This window comes from Brachionichthys hirsutus, chromosome 3 (genome assembly GCF_040956055.1).
Source record: "Brachionichthys hirsutus isolate HB-005 chromosome 3, CSIRO-AGI_Bhir_v1, whole genome shotgun sequence".
In the NCBI taxonomy this organism is placed as follows: Eukaryota; Metazoa; Chordata; class Actinopteri; order Lophiiformes; family Brachionichthyidae; genus Brachionichthys; species Brachionichthys hirsutus.
Window position 1 is genome coordinate 1,930,945 of NC_090899.1, and position 14,349 is coordinate 1,945,293.

General features: G+C 47.1%; 1 protein-coding gene across 1 annotated transcript in view; it reads left to right on the forward strand.

Annotated features, from left to right (window-relative positions):
- Positions 1-14,349, forward strand: part of syngap1b (synaptic Ras GTPase activating protein 1b) — a 59,931-nt gene that overhangs the window by 21,498 nt on the left and 24,084 nt on the right. Inside the window, exons 6-7 of the mRNA XM_068757430.1 lie at positions 11,128-11,603; positions 13,596-13,717. Coding sequence (XP_068613531.1) covers positions 11,128-11,603; positions 13,596-13,717 — 598 coding nt within the window. The remainder of the gene's footprint in view (positions 1-11,127; positions 11,604-13,595; positions 13,718-14,349) is intronic.

The window sequence follows — 14,349 nt, forward strand, 5'->3', positions numbered from 1 at the left end:
GGGAGATGAGGAGAGAAAGAAAACCATGGGGGGGGGTAAAGTTAACGAAACATTTGCTGGAAGCCCTTAAACCCCCGTCCCTCCGGTCTCTGATCGCCGGAATTGGAGCAGGAATGTGTTGGAAGTTAAACCCACATAAAGCACCTTCTTACAGCAGCGCCAGAATCAAGTTTATCACCTCTTCAGCCTCTTGTATATCTTTCCCGCCGATGTAAAACGACACAGAGAAGGGGGCACAAAACACGGATTAACCTTTATACCCTGCCAGAGATAAGAGACTCGGGCGAGCGCAGCGTCAGTGGAGTGTCACAATTCAAGAGATGGTTTTAAAAAAAAAAGTTGCTTCAAACCCACAGTTGTCATGGAAACAGATCTAAGATACCCTTTACCCTTCTGGAAGTGCTGATTGCTTATCGCTGACGAAAGCCCAATCAATGTTGACTGAAATGAAAAGGTGCATGTTTCTTTAGAGGAACTCTACCCGAGCCCCGAGGCACAGGGTGGTATATATTTATATTTATATGGATCTCTGACCGGTTTGTATATGATATTATCAGCTCATATAGGGGTCACGCATGGTTTGGGTGCCATGACTCGCCTGTGGCCGTGAAACAGAACGCAGGGGCAGACGGTACCACGCTGGGTCTCAGGGACGTATATCGTGTGGCTAATGGCATGCCGGCTTGTTTCCCCACACATTTGCCGCGGGCTCTGAACTCCACCTGAGGTGAAAGGGAAATAGAAAGGGGGGGGGGGGAGGCACAGAAGGGATGACAAAAGTGATGAGGGCTACTTAAAATCGCGCCCGCCCCACCCATTCCAAACAGCTCTCTCTCCCTCTCCTCTCTCTGTTCCTTATTAGAGAGAGAGAGAGAGAGAGAGAGAGAACGAGAGGCAGAGCTGGATAGATAGAGAGAGATTGGATCACAGTGTGGTGCGGCTCGGTGCCGGTGTCCACCTGTGTCGGATTATCTCCATCCAGGCAGAAGGACAGGACGCAACTCCAGCATCTGTCGCTCCACCGTCGGATTCCTGGAGGACCAACCGTTTGGAGGAGACGGCGTGAAGCGCCCGACCAAGTTGTCATCTTTGCCTTGTTTTTGTGGTCATTGTGACTTCTTAACTGTCTGGTATTTTTTTCTTGGTGACTTCTTAACTGTCTGGTATTTTTTTCTTGGTAGATCCCCCCCCCCCCCTGTTCGTTTTCTCTTCCTCACTTCTCGCACATCTTCGCCTGCGTTTTTGGAAATGAATCCCATCGTCTTTATGTTCCCTGCTTGCCCCGCTGGAGGAGTCTGATCAGGATTAAGAGCCGCAGCAGCAGGAGGGCGCGGAGCGCGTCTTCTCAGCGCGCACGCAGAGAGGCGGTCCAATTGCGCGCCGCGCCGCTCCTTCGGGCGCGCGCGGTCACTGGACACGCACGCTCGCTCTCGCATGTGCAACTCACACGAATGCACGTGCAGCCGAGCAGCTCTTTTCCATCCGCGCACGCACCTGGCTTTTTAATTGCAATCAAACACACCGTTTCCTCCCGAGCCCGAAGCCGCGACGCGTCCGCCTTTCACCCGTTCATCCCTGGGAAGTTCATTTCAGCCATTCACAAGGAGGACACCCACTAAGGAAAAGCAGCGCAGAACACATTCCCATCTAAAAGATGAGAGGGATTGGCCTCCGCGGATCTCTCGTCGGTCACCGGAATTGCGAGTGCAGGGTCGGAGAGGAGGGCACCGGGGAGACAGGACGAGGAGCGGCCGGGGAGGAGGAGCTCTCAGCCGGACTGGCCGCCGCTGAACAGCCGCTGCTCAAGAGGCAGGCTGCTGCTGCCGGGGGGAGGCGGGGGGAGGATGAACACGGCCTCGGCGTGAAGTTCTAACGCTCTCTGTCGTTTATATCTCACTAATTACGCAGAAGATGCGCGCTAACGAACAGTGGCCCACTTAAACCGCGCAGCTGTCACCGCGCACGCGTATCAACGTGGCATTTTTGGGCCACCTTAAAGGTAAATTAAGCACTTTGGAGAAACGGGGGCGGATTTACCTGAACAGACCCCCCCCCCCCTTGCACCAGTTTAACTTTCTGTTGTGGTTGCTTTTTTTTTTTTTTAAGTGTTTGCTGCAAAGTCAGACTAATACTATTAGGACACACTGTTTTTGTGTCTTAAATATTGCAAGGTTATAGCCATTATTTAGACTATTATATATAAATATATATTAGTTTCTAGATTTCTGTGATAGTTGTACAGAATACTTATATTATTGAGTATAGTTCTTTTTTATTGTACCTTTTTGAGAATGATTTTTCTCTCAGATATATCCAGATACCTTGAAGAGACTCTGTTCCAGCATATTGTGAATTAAGGCAGAGGATTTACTTAATTTATTCATATACCTGGAAGATTTGGCTTGATTTGAAGGCTTGCATTCATCCGTCCGTACTCTGAAGTGTTTTGCTTTATTGGGCCTTTTGTATTGGACTTGATTTTGTTGGCTTTCAGATAGTCTTCTTGATTCCCCCCCCCCCCTTTTTTTCTAGGCTAATTTGAGCGCTGACTATCTGTCTACTTCTTTGTCTGGAACTTGAACAGGCCTTAAACCCCTCCAGAGGATGATCGGCCCGCTAGCCAGACAGTCAGACGACCATGCGTGTGCCACGACACTTGTTGGCAGGTGCCCTGTGTAGATGCACCGACACGCTCGGTTATTTATAGACGTTAGTATCACTGTGCTTTTGGAATATTGATCCGGAACAAGTGCCGATGCTTGATGGAATGTAACGCAAACCGCTGAGCTGTTTCGGTCTCAACGAGACTGAGTGGAATACAGGCTGACGTCAGTGAATGCATCGCCAGTCCAGGCTGAGGTCCGCTTGCAGTGAGGGCACATAGACTGGAAGCTTGGAGGCATCGTCTCTAGAAGTCTGGACTCAAAGCACAACAATCCCAGCCGGATCGAGGTAGGACTTGTCCGTCTTCTTGTTTGACTCGTGGAAAATGTTTGCTTAAAAGCACTTTAAAATGTAAAGGATTGTTTTGCGACACCTTCCACTGCGTGCTTTTCAAAACCACCGGACCTGTTTGTGTGGGAGTATAAACTTACCAGTATTTGGTATCTAATTTTCCAAATAGTCTTAAATGCAACACAAAAATCCGAGTCCTGCCACTGTGCTGCAAGTATCCGACTCGACGTCGCCCGTCTCCTGTACGATGATGTCACTTTTCTCCATGTCAATCACTCTTCTCGTCGGTGCAATGCAACCGTCACGCTAAAACTGGACGCAAATTGCATTCGCAGTTCTCTTTTAGTGCTGTAAGTTCAATAGGATACTTCATTTCCTGTCAATAGTGTCGTATGAGAAGCATGAGCCAAATAAATACATCTTTAATTCAAATTGGACCAGTCCACCCCCTGTTAAGGCTGCACTCAGTGCAGAAAGACACTGGCCTGCGCTCCCCTCCATTAGCTCCCCACTGAGGCGAGAACAATGGCTCGACATTTGATTGACAGCACATACTGAAGCGCTCCTAGTTTTACTTTGTACGCCTGAGATACAATTTGACATTGACAGCAAATAGCAGACAAATGGCACTGCCCGCTCTTCTCTTTGGGAAACGGTAAAAGGCAGATATAATAACTTGTTGCCAACGCAAAAACATGCGAGTAAAAAAAAAGAAACAACTGATGGCAAACGGGAATGTGACGTCTAAAGATGGATCCGTCGGCACGTTCTGCAACCAGCAGCGCTTTCGAGCTCGACTCTGGTGGCGTGTGCGCTTAATTAATCAAGCAGAAATGTCAAAAATAAAACATCAAGCTTCTCAAATGTCAAAAGTATTTTTACTTTTTTTGAGTGTTTGTAAAAAGAAAAAAAAAACATGCAAAACAAGGACCTGAACGATGACTAAGGGAATCCTAAAAATAACAGGTGAGAATGATGGGTGGTAGCAGTTGTGTGTGTGTGTGCGACAGTGTCCATCAATTCACCCACCAAAGTCATGAAGGGGTCCGATATACACCATCCGAAAAAATGTCTGGATCTGATCCAGAATGAGGTCTGGAAAAAAATATTACATTTTAATATTAAAACCCATCTATCGACTCTGATTCACGTTTGGCACATTTTTACGCCGGATGCCATTCCTGACACAAGCCTCTGCATTTTTCTGGGCTTGGGACCGGCTCAAGGGAGAAACTGGCAATGCTACATTAGCTCCTGCTAACCGCACTACCCGCACTACCCATGAGGCTGCATTAGTTTTGGAAAGACGCTGCCAGGTTTATCAGCTCGGGAGCTGACATGTCCCTTGTAGCTTCTGTAGAGGAAAGAAACTATGAGGTCAGTCGCCCCAACCTGAGCTGCAGGGCTCTCAATGAAAATGTGCACATTACATGTTATAGTAGGGCGGAGTCTCAGATGAAGCAGCTGGGCTGCACTTTGAACACAGGTGAGACCACCCTCCATTTCCAGGCGCAGGATCTGAAGCAAACAGGGAGCTAACAAAGACAATCATTCAAAAAGCCCTGAGCGTTCTGGCGCTATTAAGACACCCACTCCCTCTCCAGCCTCCATCTCTGACTCCTGCGCTCCTTCTCTCACACCAAGCGACTCCCCCTCCCTCGTTACCGCTCCCACAGACGCAATTTCTCAATTTTTCTCCTTTTCTTTCCCCTTCTAACAAGCTCTCTGCTTCTGTCATCCTGTCTCCGCTCCATATAGTCCTGCTCTTGCTCTGTCCCTCCCACACACACACACACACACACACACACACACACAGTGTTCGTTTTTTTTAACCAACCTCTTACTCATGTGTGTCTACATCCCTCCCACTCTTTTAACTCTGTCTCTCTCTCTCTCTCGGTTCTCTCAGATGGTCTAAGCTGGAAGCTTTTGCCACCCACACGTTCGCTCTTCAGCTTTCAGCTCAACATCAGATTTACATTCACAACAAGCAAAGCACAGCTTTGCACATGTTGCTTCTGCACAAGACTACATGGAACGCACACGCATGAGGACACGTCAGCCCGTTGTTCACGCGGGTGAACACGCCTGCATGCACTGTCGTATGTAAAGTTTAGCTCCTTCTCACATAGAATATTTAGTTAATCATATATTAATCATTTGGCAAACAAAAGCTAGCTCAGTCCAGCCGCTTGATTGTGTTCATTTGTTGTTATTGGAATATAGCATTTTGGCAACAAACGCCGTATGGTTAGTGGTGGTTTCTGGGAATTTCCTGTGCCAGGTGTTTGTTCATGTACCCCCTCCCTGATGGGAAGATTAGTCCTAGTTCCCATTTCTGTTTGCACTGATTAAATAAATGAAATACATGATGTAAATTAGTGATCTTTACAGGTGTTACCAACAGTAGTGCTCATTATTTTTTGGTGGCGGGGCGGTGCATCATTTCCAGAATCAACATGACATGCAATGTTGAATAAACAGCAATGTTAATTTCCCAATGCCTGATGGTCTGCTCAGGCAAAGAGCAGCGTTCAGTCAGATTCGTGTCATGAATATGGATTTCGTCCGTGCACGCAGAGGGAGAGAGGAGGCTTCACCATGTCCTTGATTAGAGTGAGAAACAGCCTGAGCTCAAGTATCTTAGCAGGCTAACGAATGGAAGAGTCAATAATTAGTCCCCGCCGTGTTTTATTTGCATTGTTTCCATTTCTGTGGACCCACTTAAAGTTGTCATCTTCAAAGAGTACCGGTTGGCTAACTCGGGAGTAGCAGTGACGGTTCCATCGCAAAGAAAGGCCCACGCGTGATCATGAAAGACGGCATCCGGATGTCATTCCATCAGAAACTCAGAAACTAGAAAAGCCCTTGGAGAGCGCAGAGCTCCGCCCACCTATATTGTGATTTACACCAAAAATAATGGCCCTGCATTTATTTTATCAAAAGTTTTAGATCGATTAACCTTGAAAACAAACATTTAGCAACTGGATTCACAATTATATATTAGTTTAGAAGGTAATGGCGGTTTCTTCTGGGTCTAGAGCTTTTGAAGATGCAACAAATCCATTTGTCCACTATTGATTCCACAGCGTCTTGGTGAAGGCAGCAGAAACGGAACCTCCTTAATGGAGGTAATCGGAGAGATACTATTGAAAGGGTCCAAAAACAAAATGTACCCTGAATTCAACTGGATCTGTCTCCTCAGGGATTAAAGACAGAACAAATCCGTTGACCTGCTCCGATGTGGAATCGACTCAGCTATAAGACGACGCTTGTTGTAAATCTCTGTCTCTAATATTAAATGCACAGCAGGACGAAACACACGTGCACAGCCATTTTTAGAAACATATCAGCATTCCATATCCAATCCGGATCAAATTTGGAAAACGGCTGCCCTCATTGGCTGCAGCGTGTTGCACAGTTCCTCAATGTGTCAAGATATTTGTGACATCTGCGCTCGGATCCCGTCTTTGAACAGTTGGCGTGGTGAAAGCAGCGGTTTGTCACGAGTCGGGGCTTTCGTTAGCGATCTCTCCAGAAAGTATGACAGAGCTGTAATCCTGTAGTTCTCATTATTACATGACGATCAGACCGCTGCCACGTGTAAATAGTGTCCACTGGATAGTCGGCTATTACCAGCATGAAACGCAGGCGTTCCCGTCTGGAATGGAAGGTTTAAGGCGAGCGAGACCACGTTTCCTACCACCAGGTGTTGTTAGGAAGTCTCTAATCTCAACCTCCAAGGTGCGAAGTCGAACCTTTTCTTTCTTCAGCTGTACTTCGTCCAGCGGGACAAAGCCCTGCCTCACTCCGCTCCAATGTCGACGGTTGATTTCAATCAGATCAGCATCTACGTTCCGCCTCTCTCCATGGATACGGCGCCAACTGGACACATCCAGGATAAAAGAGTTCATGAGATTGTTGCTGGTAGACAATTGGAGCACAGATTGGTGCTAAAGTGGAAACGCTTGCTGCAGGCAAAAGTCCAGACCTTTTGACTTGAGGCGATGCCGTGCAGCCTGGACGGAAACTCGAGGGGAAAAGAGACGAGGCATCTCACTTTTACGGTCCTTTTAAGCCAGTTGTTATGGCAACCAATCAGGCATCATCTGTTATAAATAAGAGTTAAAAGATAAGCAGAGCCAGGGCTGGATTTCTTTTTCTCTTCAGAGTGATAATATGGATGTGAATTTGACCATCAGAGTTCAATGACTGTTCCCAATAGAACTCAAGCAAGCAGAGGAAAAATAAAAAAGAAGAACAGAAGCACTTCCGTTTACATCCCGTTTGACTGACATCTGTAGCGTCGTATAGGACTGCAGTTTGACATCTATGAAATGAGACGCATCGCACGGTAACACCAGGGGGAAGCGAACCTGGTGGCGGCAGTCGTCGGGCCGGTTTGATTCATTCCGCAAGATTCAGAGTGGCACTTTTTTCATCGTCCTAATGGATTAAATCCCTAATTGACATGCACCTGGCCATCTTTCTCAAAAGCCAGGGTGATATTCCAAACACCAGCGGTGTTTGCAATGTGATCTCGTTATTTTAGCACACGGATGATTTATTAAGCGGCTAAGTTAAACGGACAAGCGCGTCTGCCTTTCCCCGACCGGACGGTATCATAACCTCCCATGAAAAGATGATGCTTCGGCCCGGCTACCATTCGAGCCTTTTACATCATCTCTAAACAATAGTTGCATAATGGCAGTTGAAAACGGGAAGAGCAAGCAGATTAAAAGCAGCGCCTTCACACTTCCTGTTAGCACATTGTGTCAGTTATCACTCTGCAGCGATCCCAAGACTAATGAAGCTTATGAATGATATACAGTCATCTAACAAGTCTTTGTCCCTCCTTAACACCTTGATTCCTTTGCTCTGTGTGTGTGTGTGGTTACCATAGCCCAGGGTTGCACAAACAACCCAGCGTCTTCTCTATTCAGACCTTATAGTAGGTTTGAAACTAAAATGTAAGGTGCTTCAGGGGAGGAAAAACAAAGAAAGAAAGAGACACATTGCCATGGAAACGAAACACAGAGCCTGAGTTTCGATCAAAAAAACAAGAGCGAGTGAGAAATAGATTTAAATGGACAGTTTGCTCCAGACCGATGCTTTCGTTGTCACTGGAACGTAAAGGAATGATAGATTGTCGATTATTCTCTTCAAACTCCACCCATCTCACATCCTTCCAGAACAACTCTGGATAATATGTTTCTTAAGCTGATTCAATGGCACCCATGCTTCTCCAAGCCATGCGTGTACAGCGTGAGAAGAAGCGGGCCCAGTGGATTGCATTTGAGATTCAAGTTGGAAATTTACCATTTCACAAAATGAGAAATCTGCTCTTGTCGCCTCCGCTCCCCAAATAATGGATCATTCTTCATGCACAGTAAGTCCGTGTGCATGTGGAAAACGTAGGACACACATCAGAGCACATGCAACAGCTTTATTCTGGGCTCCAAAGGCTTTTTTTTAACGAGTTGTTTTATTCAAACCGTATTATAAAGACAAAAAAAAAAGAGTCCATCTGTTTCAGAAGCCAGCTGAATGAGAGACGGAGGACGTAACCATTGGAGATGACTGGACAGGAAGCCAGGTGACGGTCACATTGTCCGCTGCGTGCAAGCACTCGGCTGACGCAGACTGTTGGAGGTGCGGCTGAAAGGAACGGATGTTTTTCTCTGCGTTTGGTTTGGAGAAATATGGAAAGAATGAATTCAAAGGTGACATTTTGGAGGTCAAACTGCATTTAAATCCCGACACTGCTTCAGAGGCTCTTTGGAGATCTCCTTGGTAATCACCTCTGTTGTTAAAACGCCAGGCCGTCAGAGAAATAGGGAAGCGTTGTGACCCGTCGTCATGATTCAGCCGTCTCCTCGAGGCCCGTCGGGCCAACGGGGCGGCGGCGCTCGCAGGTTAGCTGATGCTCGCGTCAAGGAACGGTTTAGTTTGTAAAAGTTTGTTATCAGCACTTTGGACAATAATATGGAACTTGTGTTTTGTGATGACATCAGAATATATAAACTGTTTTTGTCGTGCACTCTTTATGCAATAAAACACGTGCTCCCTCTGAGAACGACTGCAGCTTGGCGTGGATTACGGTTCGGCGGCGCACCAACCGACACACGACAGACTTGTCTGTTTCCTCTGCATATACCAAAAAACACACACAAGTCCTGACAGACTTCTGTTCAGCCCGCCGAGTCGCCGTTCTCTGCTGCTCCTGCAGGAGAAAGTGATTAGTTTGGGAAATGATATATTCTGAGATGGATCTCGATGTCGGTGTTATGAAGACTTTCAGCTGCGACGGCTGCGGTTATGATGCGGATGTAATGAAGGCACAAACTCCAGACTTACAGGACGTCACCCACGGTTGATTAACGCTAAGACACTGAGGGCACTGTTGAGGCAAAATAGAATGAATTGCATTCCAAGATAAGAACCGAAATCCGCTGAATAGCCCTGAACTCCAGGAGATCCGTCCCTGGAACAGTTTAACAAAGCGCCAGGTTAAAAATGGAGAACTACCAAACCATCTTCCTGGAAACTGCCTGGACAGATGATTCAAATTTCCAGTTTCCCTCTTAGAAAATGTACAAAAAATAACTGAAATGTAAAAATGCTCCTTTTTCCTCCGCTTCCATTAAACTGTCACTCTTTGACTGGAGCTGGATGTTGAGTTTTTGCCTCTCTGCTGTGATTAATCTCTTTCTTATCTTAGATCCTTCCTCTCTCAGACTCCATTTTGACGACGCCTCCTACGCTGCCCGGTTATCCATCCCACAGAGTTAGATTCAGTCGTTTTGGGTCTGTGGATCCGACCACAGACACCGGCACGGCTTCGATATCTCATCTGAGACACCTCGCTAGTCATCTTTCTCCCTCTCTTGTGCGTGGGCCGAAGAAAGTGTTTTGCATTGCAGGGCGAGCCGGGCAGGTAAATGACAGAACGTGAAAAGACAGGAGGAATGAGCTAGGAAGGGATCCAGATGAGGGCCAAAGGTTGGAAACGGAGGGTCGTAGATAGATAGATGAAGAGAAGGTTTGGGGTAGCATGGGAACGGCGAGGAGACGATGGAAGGAGGAGGAGAGGGATAAACGCACTGATTTATGCAAATGAGCTGCGTGGGCGAGGAGAGGTGTGTGTGTGTGTGTGTGTGTGTGTGTGAGTTTCAGCAATAGTGCGACTACGTGACAGAAGAAGCTGGAAGAGTTGAAGAAGCAGGTAACGGCGACTGGCAGCGGGATCAGCAGGAACGTTCCGTTTTCGCTGTGGGTAAAGATGTCCAATCGAAAGCTCGAGTGTTTGACCCTCCCCCTCGGCAGCGCATGTCACATTTCGGTCGCCTGGATATTTCGAGGATGAAGCAATATTTTAAATTTGAGGCATTCCCCTTTCCGCTCATATTAAAATGAAATGTCCGCCTCTTGCTTTTCATGTTAATCTATTATTGCAAATATATTACCAACGACGCGTGTGTATTTCTGATTGATAAACTATTTATTGAGGTGCAGACGCTGCCTTGAGGACTCTGGTGCTGAGACAGACAAACATTACTGACGTTTACAGGGAGTTTTTCAAAAGATGGTCAAAGGGCAGCTGGGAAGGAGCGGTGGGAAACACGCGGGCTGGATAGAGACGCGTCCGCAGGTCCGACCGGTCCGACCGGGCCTCCTGGGTTCTGCTGTACCATCATCCATCAAGCACAGGACAGGAGTTTATTCCCTCCCTGACCAATCCGGTGCATTAGCCGCAGATTCGCTAACGGAAGTCGATAAGTGCTTTGTTTGTTTAATGCCCACTTCGACCCCCCCTCCCCCCCAAGACTGTTAACATTCAGCTCATGTGATGTCCAGGCAGAAAATCTATTGTTCAAACATTCTCTCAGCCCCTTGATCAACTCCCTCCACGGATGAAAGTGTGTTTGGTGGTGGGGGGGGGGGGGGTATTTCTGCGTTGCTGACCTTTGACATCCATCCGGCTCTCGTATTCTTTCCCGTCTTCCTTCATTCCTTCAGGCAGGCTGTCAATCCCGGCTCTGATGTGGCTGTTGATTTCCTCAACGGCCCTGCCTTTCTCCCTCCATGTCGCCCCCCTCCCTCCACCGCTGTCTCTGCATACCCCCACCCTTAGCCTGTAATGCCTATATGAGTGTTCTCCTCTTCTCTTAGATAATCGCCCCCGGCGGAAGAGCATAGCCACCGGGAAGCAGCCCAGCATGGAGGTCTCTCCCACTGCCCCCATTCAACCCTTCCGACAATCCGTGAGTAACCCCCCCTGTCCTCGGCATCGCTCGCTGCCTCCAACCCTCTCGCTCTCCCTCCTCCCTCCTCCCGCCCTGAGCCTGCCACACACCTGTGGCCGCCGGGCCAGTGGCACCCCGCCTCACCCTTTCCCCCTCTCCCTGGCTGTCCCTCCCTCCCCCACGTTTGGCCAGCAGCAGCAAAAGGGCTCCAAGAAAGGGCCCGGAACGCCCCGTTTGCCGCCCTTGCTGCCCCTCTCCCCATCCCTGTCATTCACCCTGCCCCACTCGCCTGCTGCCTCCTCCTCCTCTTCGCCCTTCTTATACTGGGGCGGAGACTGGAGGGATGCTGGTTCAAGCCCAGTGGCAGGAGGAACGTTTGTTGCAGCTCTGCCCTCTTACGAGGTATGTGACACAAACATGGAAACCCCTCCCCTTCCAGTTCTGGTCTTTGATGTGGTGTCAAATTTCACATCCTTTTGTTCAAAGAGTTTTTAAAATGCATGCTCTAAATGATTTTTATCTACCTCTCCAAGCTGTCAGTGGTCTCCATTCATTTCCAAAATGAATTCTGGAAATCAATTAGCCGACGCTGGCATTGTGTAATCTACATAAATGTTTCTTCAAACTTACTTCATCGTGGCACAGTAATATTTTTTAAAGTGCAAATTAATTTTACATTGCTGTGCTGCATTATGTAAATGTATTTTCCCCTGGCATTAAAAACCTTGTCATTGATGACGTAAAACAATAAACCTTAATTGATATGCACTGCAGACGATCAAACGCAAATCCAATCAAGTGTGAGCCGACGAAATTTAACCAACGGAATAAACAGGAGTTCATTTGAGAGGAATCCGAAAATGCAATCCAAAATAAAAAGGTAACACTCAAAGAGCAGTTGTAATTGCTGAAGCACTTTGAAGCTTTGTGTGAAAAGTAGTTTATAAAAATGAAAGTTAGGTGGCGCACAAAGCAGGAGAGTTGGTTTTAGGACAAAAAACAAGTCAATCAATTGTCCAACTTCCCACAGACTAAAAGCGACGTCTTACTTTGCTGCATCACGTAACCGAAAGACCTTCATCACGTGTTACGAATGAAATGAAAGACGAGCATTTAAGATGCCAAATGATCAATGAGCTGAGAGTATCTCGGCTCCGCCCCTTCCTCTCTTGCTTTATTGACTACTGTTACTTTCTGTGAGTTGAAGTGCCAGACAGACCGGCTGATCAATTCTGATTTAGCCATGCAGACGATGAGCCGAGCTCCAGTTGTCCTGGCTTTGAGACGGGGGGGGGGGGGGGGGTCACAGCCATTTGGCTGATGCCAGACGGCGATGTGGCGCTTCAGTCGTCATCCCGCTGTAATATCGCCCTGGATACGTAAACAACCGCCGAGAAAAGAGAAAAGAGTGACACTCCATGCACGGCCAACATTTCATGGTTAAGAGTGTGAAAAACGCTTTGACATTTAACATTTATGGACCACAAATGTGTGATTTAGTATGAATGAATATGCTGATTTGGGCGGGAAAGGTCACATCTTGCACATTGAATTTAAATATTAATTACTGACCGTGACACAAAGTCAAATCATTTAGCGAGTGGAACAAGTAAATGAGAAGTGCCTGACCTTTTTTTGCACATTTTTGTCACTTTCTGTTAAAGAATTCAGATTTTATGGACATTTTGTCATTTTACGTAGAGCACCAAAAAAGGCTAAATAGTTTAAGCTGCTGTTCCTATAAAAGGAGTGAGAGGTGGAGCTTCAGAACAGGGCGGGGCTGTGGCAATTTAAAAGGAAGCTAGTAGCAGTTGGCGGCTAACTCATAGAAGTAGAGAATCAACTTCTACACCTACGACAACTGGGAAAGGTTAAAGTCAAAAATAGTTCTACAAATGCGTTTTTTTAATCCCATAAGAAATATTCTAACAAAAGGAACTGTTGCAACTTAGCCCTCAACACGGTCTGACAGGACTGAACCTGACCAACGCTGCTAGCGCACACAGTGCGCTCTGTCTGCCTGTTTTCTAAATGCATGTCTTTTTTACGCCTCCGTCTGTGTCCGGTGGAGATCATTGCCTCGCTTTGTGTGTTTGCATGATGTAAGGAAGCTCAAGTAGGACAAACTACACGCCTGCGGAGCTCGTTGTTCTGCTGCGCGGCACGCCACTGCCAACCGCAGGCTCTGTTAGAACACTGCAGCACTTTGATGCAAGTTGATGGCTTTGTGAATGATTTCTCCTTGACATCTAATTTACCTTGTGCTCCCCCCCCCCCCCATCACGCATCCCATGTTTTATCCCACCTTCTCTGTGACTTCACGGCATGCGCGTCCGTCCTCCATCGCTTTCTGCCCCTCTTGTTGCTCGCCACCTCCGCCCCCCCCCCCTCCAGAGTTTTCTCAGTAGAAGGTTGAAGGGCTCCATCAAGAGGGCCAAGAGTCAGCCCAAACTGGACCGAACCAGCAGTTTCCGCCACATGATCCTCCCCCGCTTCCGCAGTGCCGACCAAGACAGGTCAGTGAGTCCTTCTGTCCTCATCGTTTGTATTTAAAATACTCTACAACCGTTTTGTCAGAATTGCATTCACCACAGACGGCTTAAATAATTACGTCAATGAAATAAATGAAGCGTAAGCTCGACCTTCGTTCTGTTGTTACCCCGATTTCAACTGGATCTGTTTCCTCGGGTGTTAAAGATAAAGCAAATCCGTTGACCAGCTCCGATGAGGAATTGACTCATGTTAGAAATCTGTCTCTAAAATTAATTAGCCGTAATCCAGATCCGAACTGGATTAAATTCGGTGGTAACATAGAGGTCTCCTCCCTCCATGACTGTGTCAAATTATATAGACATTAATCGATAATCGACCGAGATGTTGAGGAACACATTTTGAAGCTCCATTGACTCTAATGTTTATGAACATTTCAAAGTGATCCAGAATCCAGGATCTCTTCTGGATCAGTACTACAATTCAATCACCTGATCCCGGTAACATTCCCAACATTTCAAGTCTGTAACTTTTTGAGTTGTGTTTCTAACAGACAGAAGAGACAGGCACCCAATATCTGAGCCTTTCATACAGATGCGATCTTGACATTTTCAGTAACTTTCCTTAACATATTGAGTTGATTTCCATGTAACTTTGT